Consider the following 15,507-nt stretch of genomic DNA (forward strand, 5'->3'; position numbering starts at 1 on the left):
AAACAAAACCACCCAGAAGAGGATAGTCAGAGAAGCTCTCAACAGACATGGGTTTGCCAGGCCCCTCCCCTTATAAACAATGCTAGTATCACCAGATTTCAAGAAATTGGGGCCATCCTGTAGATTCTAACCAGATGGTGATCAGAAGCAGTGTAAACCATCTAGACAGGGACATAACTATCGCTCATTTGTGTTGATTCAAGATAATCAGCTGATCAGTAAAGCTAACTGCTTCCATTGGTGGGTCGTTTTTTTGCTGTCACCATCAACATTGCCATGACTGACATCTTGATAGACAAGTTCTTAACTTTGAAGCCTATGTTGTTCATAGGAAGAGCTTCACTCAAAGCTTCACTGTGCATTTCTACTGACTTTACTTCAGTTATGGTGTTAAATGGAGCAGAGGGGACCAGCATGCCAGATTTGAAAACAGTTTTAAACCTTCATTTGCATACACACACACACACACACACACACACTATATATATATATATATATAATCAACACATTAACTTTGGTATCAGCCTTTCTACTCATTAGTATTTTTATTTCCATCTCTAAGTATTTGGAGAATATACTGATTGCAAAGTTAAAAAAAAAAAAATAACTGCTTAGAGCAGGGGCCACATGCCAGTAATTATAGTGACTTGGGAGGTCGGTGCAGGAAAATCGCAAGTTCAAGGCCAGCCTGGGCAATGTAGTGAGACTCTGTCTCAAAATAAAAAGGACTGGGGGCCAGCTGTGGTGGACACACCTGTAATCCCAGTGGCTTGGGAGGCTGAGGCAGGAGAATCGAGAGTTCAAAGCTAGCCTCAGCAATGGTGAGGCACTAAGCAACTCAGTGGGACCCTATCTCTAAATAAAATACAAAATAGGGCTAGGAATATGGCACAATGGTTGATGCTCCTGAGTTCAATCCCTGTTACCAAAAAAAAAAAAAAAGGACTGGGGATGTAACTTAGTAGTAGAACACACCTGGTTTCAATCCCCAGTACCAGAAAAAAAGAAAGAAAGAAAACCCCACAACCTGCTAACCTGCTAACTGTATTTATTTGTAGATGTGAATGAAGATGTTCTCTATCATGTACTTAAAACTAAATACAGAAATAAATTAGATGCCATGGTAGATATATAAATGGTTCAGATTTGAAATTTTTATGTCCATGAAAATGATCTCATTGATTAAAATTTTAACAAAAAATAGAGCTGTAATAAACATTTTATGTACTTGAATTCCCACAATACAATATTGTATTTAAGACCTTCTAAAGAAAGAAAACCCAATGAAATAGTATATTGACTATTAGTTGTATGCTGTGTTTATAAGAAGCCTACTCGGACTTTTTTGGTGGGGTCCGTGAATTTTAATGTTTCCCAAGGGAAACTGCTTCTTCTAGAAGCTGACTGTTTCAAAAAGTCCAGTATGTCATCACCAGAGTCTTTTCTGTTTAGTAGGGCTGTCTGGTGGAAGGATATCATGCTGTCCTTTGCCAGTAGTTCTTTGATTTATGGTAATAGCTTGATCCAGTCAGTCATCACAGGATATTTTAGTCCTACTTGCTCAGCAAAAGCAAAGAGTTAATGTTTTGGAGTTTAATCTGAAAAGATTGTGTAGCAAAAAAGGAACAGTTTAAATAGGGCTTGACGGTTACCTTAATGTGTATCCAAGGTTCAAAATATGTTTTTAATTTGAAAACCACATCAGAAACTTAGGAACCCAATGCTTCAACTACAGCTTTGCACCCTACTTCAGTAGTAATGTTGAAATAGTCTCCACATTTGATGGTTGCATAAAGGTTTGTGTATGATAGTGTGCTACCTGCCTCTTATAAATTGAAAGCAAAGGAACAGTATGTAGTCATCTTCCCTAAAGAACAGAAGTAATTGGCTTGTTTTCCTGGCTTCCTGAAGCCTGTAATACATGTTTATGTGTATGAAGCCCCATCTGTTATCTTGCCTGGAAATGGAAAATATGAGTAATTTGGGGACTCAGAGTCTTTCATCCTTTCCCTTCATCCCCTCTCATGTTCAGGATCTTCCCTGGAGTCTCAGGAAATACGTTGTCCCTGCAGTTAGTCCTCTACCTCCTAGAAAACCATGTTGCTTTCAGAAGAAAGTAACTGTCCTTTTTGTTTAATGTAAGCTTATTTTGCTGACCCCTGGGTGGAGCTTCACTCAGGCAGCTGCTCAGTCGGGTTTTGACTCATGGTTTAGAAAAAACCAGTCATTATGATAATGTTTTGTGATAGTTTATGTAGACTTAAATTCTGTCTTCCATCACTTTATATATCTGCATGCAAATACTAAGAAATTGATTGGAATGAAATGTTTCAAAACATACCAGCATTTCTGATGCTGCTGGATTATACCTGGACCAGTCTGAGGTCATAAGGGTGAAAGGTGCATGTCCCTTCTGTGGATTAATATAGAAATGATCATGAAGACACTAGAAATAGCCAGCAGCAAAGCATCCTTAGAGCTCCCTTAGAGTCTGCTTCTTGATATGAAGAGGAAAAGTAGAAGCAAAGCCTAAAAGAGTCTGGTCAGAAATATTTCCAAGTATAGGAAAAACCTGGAAGGTTTTTGTCTAATCCCAAACTGCCCTCCTGCTTCAGGATTAGGTGACTTTAATGGAGAAAAGAGTATAGTGTCTTTCTAGTTCTTTTTTCTTTATTATGTAAAACTGTCCTTAAATAATCAACTGTTTGTTCTAGCTGCTACAGATAATTTGGTTTGTGGAAAGCATGGTAGAGTCCTTCAGAAAAAAAGAATTTATTGTGTTCAGGTTTTTTTTTTAATCTTGCTAGTGGTTTTTGTTTGTTTGTTTGTTTACTTTAAATAGATGTTAAATGATATTGAGATTATTGTTGATGTGTTTTCTATTGAGTTAGCAGTTTCTGAGTACTTTTCTTATAGATTGTTTCTCTTGATTAAAAAAGTAAGTGGAGCTGAGCATGGTTGTAATCCCAGCAGCTGGGGAGGTTGAGGCAGGAGGATCATGAGTTCAAAGCCAACCTCAGCAAAAGCAAGATTCACTAAGCAACTCAGTGAGACCCTGTCTCTAAATAAAATACAAAATAAGGGTGGGGATGTGGCTCAATAGTTGAGTGCCCCCGAGTTCAATCCCCACTACTCAAAAAATAAAATAAGCGGATTGACTACAATCAATTGGGAAACAAGAATTTAGAATATGTAATGGTTGGATTTTATCAGAAAAGAAAGCTCTCTACATAGACAGTTTTCTGGCATGTAGAGTTTGTTTTCATATGAAATAGTAAAATACATATAGTATATTAAGGAAGGTTTTTTATTTGGGGTGGGGGTAGTGGTGGTGAATGAAGAGCCTAAGCAATAAAGTCCAGTCTTTATTCAAGCAGAACACTTTCATTTTGTTTGATTTTTGTTTACCAATGTTCTTATGAAAACTGCTGTTAACGAGTACTTCAGCCAAGATAGTTTGCCTCTTTTTTGTGGCTTTCCTCTTGTGTTATACATCAGCACTGTGGTTATTACACCAGCTACCAGAACATCTCACATGATTTTAATGTATAAGCACTATCAGTCCACACCTTGCAATGTCTCATGTTTCCCTAAGAATTTTAAACAAGAAGTCACAGAATTTTGGAGCATGCATTTCTGAGTTGCTTGTGTTTAAATGTTTGATCTTATTCTTTGGTTTGGTTTGACTAGGGTTGAAATGATCAGAAGAAGTTGCATATTTGTATCCTTAAAGGTAATTCTTTAACCTGTAGCTCAAGCAAGGATCAGATCATTTTTCCCAGATAAATTTTGTTGCTCATATCTGTCCCTAGCTGTCAAACAGAACTCAACATATTCCCTAGTGACAATCAGTGGACCAAAGTATCTGAAAAGTCCTTTCTCCAGAGCTCTAGCTGCATAGAACTCGGCTTACAGAGGTGAATCTTTCCTTTGGTAAACCAGTCCTTTACTATTCTGTAAGGTTAGTTTGGCTTAGCTACTCCTCCCACTCTTCTGTAAAAACGATTTTCTTAAGCTAGTCTCTATAATGGTTTGTTTTATTTTTCTGCTGAAATTAAATGCATGATATAATAGTTCACCAAAGATCTGTGGTGGTTTTTAGCAGAGGTTAAAAATATGTGCAGCAACAGTTAGATGGCAGTTTCTACTCCTGTGGGGTTTGCTCCATTTTCTTTTGATACTTCTTTGTAAAAGAAAAGGAAGTTGAAGCTTAGGCTATTTGCTTTTAATCAGAGGAATTTAATTAGAGGTCAATTCTGTTCCCATAAATTACTGTGCTAAGACCTTTTTGAAGAATTTTGAAAACTAAAAGCATATTGCTTACTGCTATTAGGAAATTTTAAATAAGAGGCCAAGCTATTTCTTGTTTGATCTTCCTAATGGCATGGTATTGTGGCAGAGAGCTTAAAAATGTTTTAAATGTGTTTTCAGTTCTTATGTTCTTATTAATTTTGTACTTAATTCTTGTGTTCTTATTAACTGTCCTTTTTTTAAAAAAAAAAAAAAGAGAGAGAGAGAGAGAGAGAGAATAAGGTTGCAAGCCCATGACTTTGGTTGATATCTCTAGGGGTCAAAGTCTCTAAATCAGCCATGCATAGCCCTAAAACTGTAGCTGCAGATTGAGTCCAGTAACACTTAGTAACAAGTTGAATGTTTTTCAAGTAGGTACTTCAGTATGTTAACAAACATCCATGTGAACTATTATCACTAAGACTTGTGACCATAATATTAAAGTTTCAGCTGGATTGTTGATTTGGAGACATGTCTCAATTAACTGAAAACATGCATCTATGTGAAAAGTTCTAGAAATACATTTAAATTTTATTTCTGCTTTTATGATTCATCTAACAAAACTTTTTTAAGTCTTAAACGCTGGTCTTAGAACTTAAAAACTGCTACTCTGTTTAAAAGTGATAGTGCCACTCGCTCTCTTGAAAACTGCCATTGGCTGATTCCCTATAGCTATTGGAACTTGCAAGGAGAAGAGGAACAGGAAGGATCCAACTTGGGAATAAGTTCTATCCACAGTGTTCTATCTGGTCACTTTGGCAGATTGGAATTAATGGCAAGTTCTCAAGGAAATCCACTACCTTTTATATTGCACCAAAAATATTATAGATTTTCAGTAAAGCAAAAATATTGTAACTGGGATATATGATAATAAAACCTAATTTTATTTTTTTTTATTTTTTTTTAATTTTTTATTGTTGGCTGTTCAAAACATTACATAGTTCTTGATATATCATATTTCACACTTTGATTCAAGTGGGTTATGAGCTCCCATTTTTACCCCATATACAGATTGCAGAATCACATCAGTTACACATCCATTGATTTACATATTGCCATACTAGTGTCTGTTGTGTTCTGCTGCCTTTTCTATCCTCTACTATCCCCCCTCCCCTCCCCTCCCCTCCCCTCTTCTCTCTCTGCCCCCTCTACTGACATTCATTTGTCCCCCTTGTATTATTTTTCCCTTTCCCCTCACTTCCTCTTGTATGTACTTTTGTATAACTCTGAGGGTCTCCTTCCATTTCCATGCAATTTCCCTTCTCTCTCCCTTTCCCTCCCACCTCTCATCCCTGTTTAATGTTAATCTTCTTCTCATGCTCTTCGACCCTACTCTGTTCTTAGTTACTCTCCTTATATCAAAGAAGACATTTGGCATTTGTTTTTTAGGGATTGGCTAGCTTCACTTAGCATAATCTGCTCTAATGCCATCCATTTCCCTGTAAATTCTATGATTTTGTCATTTTTTAATGCAGAGTAATACTCCATTGTGTATAAATGCCACATTTTTTTAATCCATTCGTCTATTGAAGGGCATCTAGGTTGGTTCCACAGTCTTGCTATTGTGAGTTGTGCTGCTATGAACATCGATGTAGCAGTGTCCCTGTAGCATGCTCTTTTTAGGTCTTTAGGGAATAGACCGAGAAGGGGAATAGCTGGGTCAAATGGTGGCTCCATTCCCAGCTTTCCAAGAAATCTCCATACTGCTTTCCAAATTGGCTGCACCAATTTGCAGTCCCACCAGCAATGTACAAGTGTACCCTTTTCCCCACATCCTCGCCAGCACTTGTTGTTGTTTGACTTCATAATGGCTGCCAATCTAACTGGAGTGAGATGGTATCTTAAGGTGGTTTTGATTTGCATTTCTCTGACTGCTAGAGATGGTGAGGATTTTTTCATGTACTTGTTGATTGATTGTATGTCCTCCTCTGAGAAGTGTCTGTTCAGGTCCTTGGCCCATTTGTTGATTGGGTTGTTTGTTCTCTTATTGTCTAATTTAAAACCTAATTTTAAATTGTTTTAAATTTATCACAAATGTGATGTTACTTTTTTATAAAGATAAGGAAATGTTGGTAAGGACATACAAGGAACTTTGAAGGATAATGAATTTTGGTTTGGTTTGGTTTCAATTTGTATTAATATAAACTGTTATACATGGATAATTTAATAGGCATTCTATATACCTGCCAATCAAAATGGAGAAAAACTTAAGATTTTGTCAGTGCTTCAGATTATTTTTTATTTTTTTTAAGAAATAAGCCATTGTAGCTGGGTGTGGTGGTACACACCTATAATTCCAGCAGCTGGGGAAGTTGAGGCAGGAGGATCATGAATTCAAAGCCAGCATCAGTAGAAGTGAGTCTAAGCAACTCAGTGAGACCCTGTCTCTAAATAAAATACAGAATAGGGCTGGGTATGTGGCTCAGTGGTTGAGTGCCCCTGAGTGCAATCCCTGGTACCCCCCCGCAAAAAAGAAAGAAGGTATTGTAGTTAAATTCCCACTTCCTTGCTGTTCTTCTCCAAGCACTATCATGAATTTAGCATATTTGTAATTTGATTTTTAATTTTATCTCACATAAGATTTTAAAATTTTATTATTTATTGTTTTTTATTATTTATTGTTTTTAGTTTACATAAATGGTACTGTACAGTGCCTACTATTTTGTAATCATCACGTTGAAACCCATTGTGATCATTGACTTTCAGCTCTTCCCTAGTATTCAGCTGTAGATATGTCAGATATGTTCCACTGCTCAGTCATTTGGGTTATTTTCAGCTTTTCTGTGTTACACACAATGCTGTCAGAACATCCTTAAGGTGTGTGTGTGATACTAGGCTTTATATCAAAATGGGCTTATTCACTTCGTTACATACTGCTAAAATACCAAAGTGAGTGTATCAATTTCTAGATCTGTTAGCAAATGATGAGACTTTTTTATTCATTCTCATATCCTTATCAGTATTTAAAACTAAGGGAAAATGTTGCCCCTCTTATTTTATAGAGGTGGAAACTGAGGACTGTGGAGAATGAACTAGGGTTGCACTGATTAACAGAACCTTACCTAAATTAAATTTAGTTTGACAGCTGTTTGTCTTGTTCTTTTTAGTGTTAAGTTGATCCAATAAGTTTCACATTCTGTGATCAACACTGTGTTGGGGCATTTGGCTTTCAGATAAAACAGGCATAGGTTCCACAGATAGATATGTGATTAGGTGCCATGAGCTGGGCACTGTGCTAGAGTCTTAGCAGTGTATGAATGATCCCTCCTGAAGAGTGCTCAGTGCAGAACAACCTAACATAATCCCAGAACGGTGTGACTGGGAGAATTCAGAAGAGACCTGTGAACCAAATGGGCATTGTAGAAACAGTGGTTGCAGAAGAAATGGAAAAGTCCTTTGGGGTTTAGGTTTCTGGCAGTCTCCTTTTTAGCCATTCTAGTGTCTTCCCCTTCCCTTGTCATTCCAATCCCCCCAGCCACCCCTACCCCTGCAGTCCAGATGTCTGAGCTTCAGTTTTGGCCCATGACTATTCATTAAGCTGGACAGGACCTGCAGCACTTCCTGAAGCACTGACTAGTAAACAGTATCTGTGGTTGATTTCCTGATCCAGCCTTTCCCAAGGGAAACTTCTCATCTGTGTCCCCAGAGACAAATCTTTTGTTTCTGCTTTCCCTCTGGCCTCTTGGTCCAGTTGTGTTTTACGACTTCATAGCAGCAGTAAGAGCTGGTGATGACCCTTCTGGGGCACAGAGTGCTTCATTTTTACATCAGTGGTCCTGGTAAGCCAAGGAAGTAAGAAAAGTATTTTGAGATAAAAATCAATATTGGCATGAGCTGGGGTTGTAGCTCAGTGGCGGACCACTTGCCTCACATGTGTAAGGCACTGGGTTTGATCCTCAGCACCACATAAAGTAAATAAAATAAAGATGTACAATAAGATATGACAACTTTATTTAAAAAATCAGTCTTGGCAAATTGGGGTCTCTGCTTTATCTTTCAGGAAATCTTCTACTTTCGCTGAGTCAGGGTTCCCAGGAATGCTGTGGGGTAGTTGTGATAACCTTTCTTGTATGTCTCTTGACTCAGTAGTTTGTGAGGAGCTCAGGATATTTAAGATCCCAAACAGAAAATTATAAGCAGGTAGATTTTCAGATCCATGTCCTGTATTTTGATAGAGTACTACACAGTTTACAACCACTCTTAGTGGCATTATTTATTTACTTGTGATTTAGACATACATATTGATGGCAGACACTGAAACTTTTAGTTTTGGTTGGTTCTTCAGCTTCCTGTCTGAAGAGTTCCGGAGTTTTTATTCTTGTTAATCAGAAGTCACGTCTGCTCTTGTTTCTCCTCCAAACAACATCACAGGCCTGTATCCTAGGACTGCACAGTGTAATTTCCATTATTAATGATATTCTTCCCTGTGAGTGACATCATCTGGAAATCTGTAGGTTCCTTGTAGCTGTGGTGCAAAGTCAATCTCGGGTCTTTTTGCTTTGTTTTTGTGACTTTGGTTTCTGCTTTCTTTTCAGATTGCAGTGCCTTTGTCCACAAAGGCTGCAGAGAAAGTCTGGCCTCCTGTGCAAAGGTCAAAATGAAAGTAAGACATTCTGGTGAAAAGATGGCTTAAAATAAAAGGGTTTCAACTAACAAAATACTAAGAAATTGGGAGAGTTGAGGTTGCAGTGGGTTTGTTTGTTTTAATCATTTGGTACCAACCTTGAAGCCAAAATGATCAAACAATAATTTTTCTCTAAAATGATCAGTTCCCTTCTTGATTTTAACATGCTTGGGAATTTGAGACTTCTGGGAAAAGAAAATGCTTCCAGAACTTAAACATGTTAAATATACATTTCCCTGTGAGTTTAATATTTCTGAGTTGCTGATTAAAATAATTTTGCTCTTAACCATATATGCAGACCTACTCTGCAATTCACACATCTGGCTTCCTCATACACTAGACAGGCACAGAAGATGGCAAGTGGGGGTGACGGGCTGTATTGCAGGGTGCTAAGAGCCAGTGAAAAGACCAGACCAGGAAATTAGGCCAAACCACACTTTTTATTCTAGGCTGCTTGAAACTTGACAGAGGCTAAGTCATCAATGCAATTTTCTTGTACTTTCTTTTTCTTTAGCAGCCCAAAGGGAACCTTCAGGCCCATGACACGTCTTCACTCCCCACGGTCATCATGAGAAACAAGCGTAAGTAGCTCAGCCAACCTCCTACAAGTCCCTTTCTGACTGACTGGTTCTGTACCATAAGTACTGTTGTAGTGTTCATTTATTATTTCTCATCAGGATTTGAATACCTATTCTGAATACCTAACTAGAAAGGCTGTTTATTCTACAAATTCACTCACCAATAGTTTTATATGACACCATCAAATCCTCTTTGAAGGTTTGTATACCCAGTGAAGTTATGTAAATGGTTCATTTTTTTCCTTCAAATGTTACACATGGTTGAGTGAATCACACACTCCCATTCACATCATGCTATCTTCACCAGTCTATGTGAGGCTACACTTTGAATTTGCCTGATATTTTATTTTTTGTTCTTTATTTCCTATCTCATTCCTACTATCGAATGTATGTCTTTCTAATCTGCCATATCTTTAGACATATGTATTTTGGGGAAAAAAATCTGTTGTTTTTGTGCATTAAATTTAAATTAGGTAATGTGACTTATATATTATTATTTGTTTTCTTTTTCCTTTTTTTTTTTTTTTTTTGTCTTCCCATACTGAGGATTAAATCCAGAGTCACTTAACCACTGAGTTATACCCCCTCATTTTTTTTTTTTAATGTTTTGAGATAAGATCTTGCTAAGTTGCTGAAGTTATCTCACACTTGTAATTCTCTTGCTTCAGGCTTCCAAATTGCTGGGATTATAGGCATGAGCCAACCACACCTGTCTTATTCTTATTTTTCACTCAGTATCATTTTGAGACTATGCATGTTATTATTATTTTAAGCTGTTATTTCAGATTGCTGCATGATATTCTTTCAAAAGTGTATATCACATTTTAATTACTAGTTCCCCCAAAACAGGATATTTAAGTTGCTTCCAACTTAAATATAAATAACTACTACCATAAATAATGCAGTAATGATTATCCTCTTAGTTGACTCTATGAGAACCTATGAGAGACTTTCCCAAAATAGAGTAATTTCCAGGATCCATTAAACACACATACTTTTGTGATCCACCCACATCTATGAATCGGAAATTCCAAGGTGGAGTCCAGTGATCTGTGTTTTAATAGGCCCCCTAGGTGATTTTGATGACCCCTTCAGCTTGAGATTCATAACTTTATGCCTTATTTTTCTAAGTACTTCCAGATAACTCCAGAATAAGTACCAGTCTGTACTCCCACAGGGAAATGTGAAATCCTTAAACATATTGCCTGATGATTATCCATCTTTGCATGTAGATGGCTAGAAGAGATGCTTTGCCAGACTTGACGCCTACGTAAATCTATGACCCAACCCATTCCATGTGACTTTTGCAAGTCTAACATTAACTCTCTTACTGTAAAATGCCTGTTATGTGCAAGGTGGTTGTTGTCATTTTTTTAATATTTTTTTTCTTTATTTATTGGGCTGAGGATCGAACCCAATGCCTCACACATGCAAGGCAAGCACTCTATCACTGAGCCACAGCCACCTTGCCCTAGTGTGCAAGGTTTTTTATCTCTGACCCATACAAATGTTCGTGTGTGTGTGTGTGTGTGTGTGTGTTTTGCCGGAGGTTGCCCATGTTAAGCAAGTGCTGAACCACTGAACTACATTCCTAGCCCACACGCAGATATTTTTATTTCTACTTTACCCCACTGAGGCAGTATACTGGTTGAAAGTACAGATTGTGGATTCTAGTTATATGGATTTGAATCCAAGCACCACTACTAATTAGCTGTGTAACCTTAAATGCTGCTGAACCTCTCTGTGCCTCATTTTCCTCCTATGTAAAGGAGGTAATGGTAGGTTTCCTAGGGTAGTCAGGCTGCCTACCTGACTGATAAATAAAATCATACCTGTAGGCTCAGTGGTTGGGCACTTGCCTGGCTTGCCTATTCAATGGATTCAGTATGCAGTGTGCCTCCCATTGTGCCCCCACTCACACAAATCAGACTAGTAAAATACTTAGTAGTTGACACTCCTTAAGTTTTGCTTCTATCATTGTCACAAATAACAGACTTAAAGATATTAAGTGACTTCCCTGGGTGGACTATGGATTGCTTTCCATCAAGGAAAGGCTATTATTTCATCCTCTTACCCCACCTTTTGGATACAAGTTGTTCTTTATTAATTGTAGAGTTTTATGTAACATTCTACTTCTTCAGCCTTTTCACTGGTCCCTTACCTACATCTCCTACCTATTTCCTCCTCTGCTTTTCTTTTTGCTTCATGATTTCTGCCTTTATTCATACAGTTCTTCTCAGAATGTCCTCTTCTGATCTATCCACATTCTTCAAGAACTAGTGTTGGGTTTCCCCCCCACCCCCTTTCAGATTTTGTCTGCTCCCTGAACTCCCTTCTGAAGCACTTGGACTTCAGACTCTTGATACTTGAGCATGTTCTCTTTTACCCACTGTTTGCTCTGGCCTACTAGAGCAGGGGCCACAGCTACATTTCTTGGGACTCCTGTAGCAATGTCTGGTTGTGATGCAATGTGTCATGTTTCTGGTGTTTTACTATACATCACCTTTGTCTAAATAGAATTTGAATTTGAAATGAATGCTTAGCCATGCGCGGTGGCACATGCCTGTAATCCCAGCATCTCGGGAAGCTGAGGCAGGAGGATTGCAAGTTCAAAGCCAGCCTCAGCAACAGCAAGGTGCTAAGCAATTCATTGAGACCCTGTCTCTAAATAAAATACAAAATAGGGCTGGGGGTGTGGCTCACTGGTCAAGTGTCCCTGAGTTCAATACCTGGTACCAAAGAGAAAAAAAAGAAGAAATGAATGCTTGTATTAACATTTATTAAGTTTAAAAAAATCCTGACATTTGTCAAGGAAAAATAATGTTACATGTATGCCTGTGTGACCATTTGAGCAAATTAAAGTTCCAGTTTCCTCTTAGCCTATGTTGAAGAGAAGTTTGCAGAAGGAGGATCAATTAGCTATGTGACATTAAACAAGTAATCCTGTTTTTTTTTAATCCATAAATTAAAGGAATTGGTCAGAATCTGTGCTCTCAAATGATGAACTGAAGAATTGTTTGAGAAGCCTATAAAATATGTAGACTCCCAAGTCCCACTCCAGAGTACAGCAAGGGCTGGGAATTTTATACCTAAGAAACACTTCACAGATGTTTCATGGTATGATCCAAAGAACACTGGTCTCAGTTACCTCTAAGATTCCTTTTACTCTTAATGTTATTTCAACCTTATTTTTATTAAGTTTAAATTTTAAAATATATAATATTTTCATGTGATTCTTTATCCTCATTGTTTAGTTTCTATCCCATACCACAGGTAACCACTCTTAGTTTTTCATTTATCTTCTCAAAGTTAGCCTTGTTAATGTAAATACTAACTTGGATTATTGATTTCCCTTTTTTAAAAGCATTAAGAGTGGCCTATTATTATGTACTGTTTTGCATCTTTATTTCTCCCACCCCCTTTCACTTACTGCATCTTAGGTATATGTCAGTACATGAAGAATATTTTTATTTTGTTAAAGCTGCATAATATTCTAGTGTATGATGTACTGTAACTTATTGACCGATTTTTTTGGTGCTTATTAGTATCATTTCCAGTCTTTTTCTTTAATCAACAATATTTCTTTGAATAACTTTGGACACACATCCTTTCAAACATACACAAATATATCTTATAGACTAAACATGTTCTAAAGGTGAAATTACTAATAGCAAGGTTTGGTTGTGCATACCTGTAATCCCAGCAACTTGGCTGAATCAGGAGGATAACAAGTTCAAGGCTAACCTTGGCAGCTTAGCAATACCCTGTCTCAAAATAAAAATTAAAGGGACTGAGAATGTAGTTCAATGGTAGAGCACCCTGGGTTCAATCTCTAGTACTGGGGGTGGGGGAGGGGGCGGCAGGGAGTAAAATTACTAGATCAAAGAATATCAGTACTTACAATTTCAGTAATTACTGCCAAACTGTCCTTCATAACCTTTGTAGCAATTTTACCCTCCAAGGGCAAATCTGTTTTAAAGCACTTTGCTTCTGTTTGGCATTGTCAGATGAATCAGTACTAAGTGGGCATAAAGATGAGACTTCAGTTGTGTCCTCTTCCTCTGCAGCCTCACAGCCCAAGGAGCGCCCTCGATCCGCAGTCCTTCTGGCTGATGAAACCACTGCTGCCCCAATGTTTGCTAATAGACGGTCCCAGCAGAGTGTCTCGCTCTCCAAAAGTGTCTCCATTCAGAACATTACTGGGTAAGTAGGAGGTTTAAAAATAACATGATTGACATGTGGGTGATAAGAGTATAATAATCACATCATTTGACAAAAGATTTTTCTTTAGAAACATTTGTGTAAAGTAACGGGTTGGTGCACATTTGGGTGCTACAGATGAGGAAAATGGGGATTATACTTATGATGCACTGTTATAACCGCTATTTTGGGACAAGGATCTCCTTTAGACACTACTGTCAGACCACGTTGCTGTAGTATTTGTACATGATCAGCCCAACTTTTGAAGAATATAAAGTTCTAAAGGATGATTTTTAGATCAAATAAGAAGGCATGGGGGGAAAAGATGATTAAATTATGAATTTTTGTTTGCAGCCACTTATATGTTCAAATGTCACACTTTTGTATTGCTCAGATGAGCCTGGTTCTTTAGTTTCTTTTTAAATCATTTTTCTATCCTTGCCTCTAAGTCAGTTTCATGGAGGTAAATTGTGGGCCATTTGCTACCATTAAGTTCCCAGTCACTCAGTTGCACTCAATTCTTTTTGTGGTCTCCTGAAAAGTTGCTGTGGCCACTGACTGTTCATGCATTGGCTGTCTGGTTAGCATAGGAATGATTATGATGTTTTGGCTGGTTTGGATAAAATGCCTACTTGCCTATCATCTCAAATGTAAGACACATCTTTTGCATGTGTCTTAACCTAGGTTGATGGAAGTTAACAAGAGGATGCAAAATTTCCTTTTGTCTGTATATCCTAACCCCTGTGCTAGCTAATGTTTCCTCCTCTTAAAAACATTTTTGTCTTGTGGTCTCATTATCTCCATAAGTCTTTTTTTCAAAAGTTGTATTATTATCAAGTTGGTTCGCATTGTGACTTGAAAAGTTGTTTTAAAAAAAAAATTGAAGTTTTAAGTGATTGTTATTGCTTTTGCTTTTGTGTTATGCAGTACATTTGTTGGGTACCTACTATACAAGCTGGTGAGTTGGATTGAGAAAGTCCCAAGAATATAGCACTTAGTCTATAATTACTTAGGCAAGTGTAGTGGCTAGGCAATAAGTTTTAAATAGCAAAATTTCTTATATAATGTGTACATGATATGAGTGAAGAAAGTTTTCTTTGCTGATTATCATTTAAATAAAAAAAAGAAGTCTCAAAGAGTTGAAAAGTTTTACGTTTGCAAGGATATTAAATGCTACTAAACTTTAAGAATAGTGTTGTTGCTCTATGCCTGGTGTAAGTAATTGGTCTTTAGTCACTGTAGAACTTTCAGCCAGCTATCGTTTTCGAATTTTTCAGGTACTTCTTTAAGTGTGTGAACACTGCTATTTGATAGAATGTACTTCTTTTTGTCCCCAGAGTTGGCAATGATGAGAGCATGTCCAACACCTGGAAATTCCTGTCTCATTCAACAGACTCACTGAATAAGATCAGCAAGGTCAATGAGTCAACAGAATCACTTACTGATGAGGGTAAGAGGAAGTTGTGGCCTGTATTATATGCCTCTGTAGAGAATGTGCCTTTACATAGAACACCATTGTTAATAGTGCCTACCTCTTCCTTACCGTGTGAAGCTTCTCTAAATTTGTCTGTAAAGCATCAAATGCATTAAAATGAATTGGTAATCACCCTTAACCAGTTGTTAATTGTGCCATTGACTTTAAATGTGGGCATACCCTTGTGTGGAGAAATGACTTTTCTTCCCTAGTCTTTTGTGCACTATTAATTCTAGCTCTCGTGGCATGATAAGCTTACTTTATTAAACCTGTAAAGGTAGCAGATCCCTTCCAGTTCTTGCTTCATGTGGGAATCATCTCTTATTCATATGTTTGATTTA

At 37.5% G+C, this 15,507-nt stretch overlaps 1 protein-coding gene across 14 annotated transcripts in view; it reads left to right on the forward strand.

The window, feature by feature from the left end:
- The window catches only part of Akap13 (A-kinase anchoring protein 13), a 353,536-nt gene that overhangs the window by 309,318 nt on the left and 28,711 nt on the right, over nucleotides 1–15,507 (forward strand). For all 14 annotated transcript variants that reach the window (XM_046436733.2, XM_046436768.2, XM_046436778.2 and 11 more), the window contains 4 exons: nucleotides 8,826–8,893; nucleotides 9,429–9,495; nucleotides 13,560–13,695; nucleotides 15,030–15,142. In XM_046436733.2, the coding sequence (XP_046292689.1) occupies nucleotides 8,826–8,893; nucleotides 9,429–9,495; nucleotides 13,560–13,695; nucleotides 15,030–15,142 (384 nt within the window). The remainder of the gene's footprint in view (nucleotides 1–8,825; nucleotides 8,894–9,428; nucleotides 9,496–13,559; nucleotides 13,696–15,029; nucleotides 15,143–15,507) is intronic.

Source organism: Marmota monax, unplaced genomic scaffold (assembly GCF_021218885.2).
Source record: "Marmota monax isolate L192 unplaced genomic scaffold, Marmota_monax_Labrador192_F-V1.1 WCK01_AAM20220418_F8-fsc00005, whole genome shotgun sequence".
NCBI classification, from domain to species: domain Eukaryota; kingdom Metazoa; phylum Chordata; class Mammalia; order Rodentia; family Sciuridae; genus Marmota; species Marmota monax.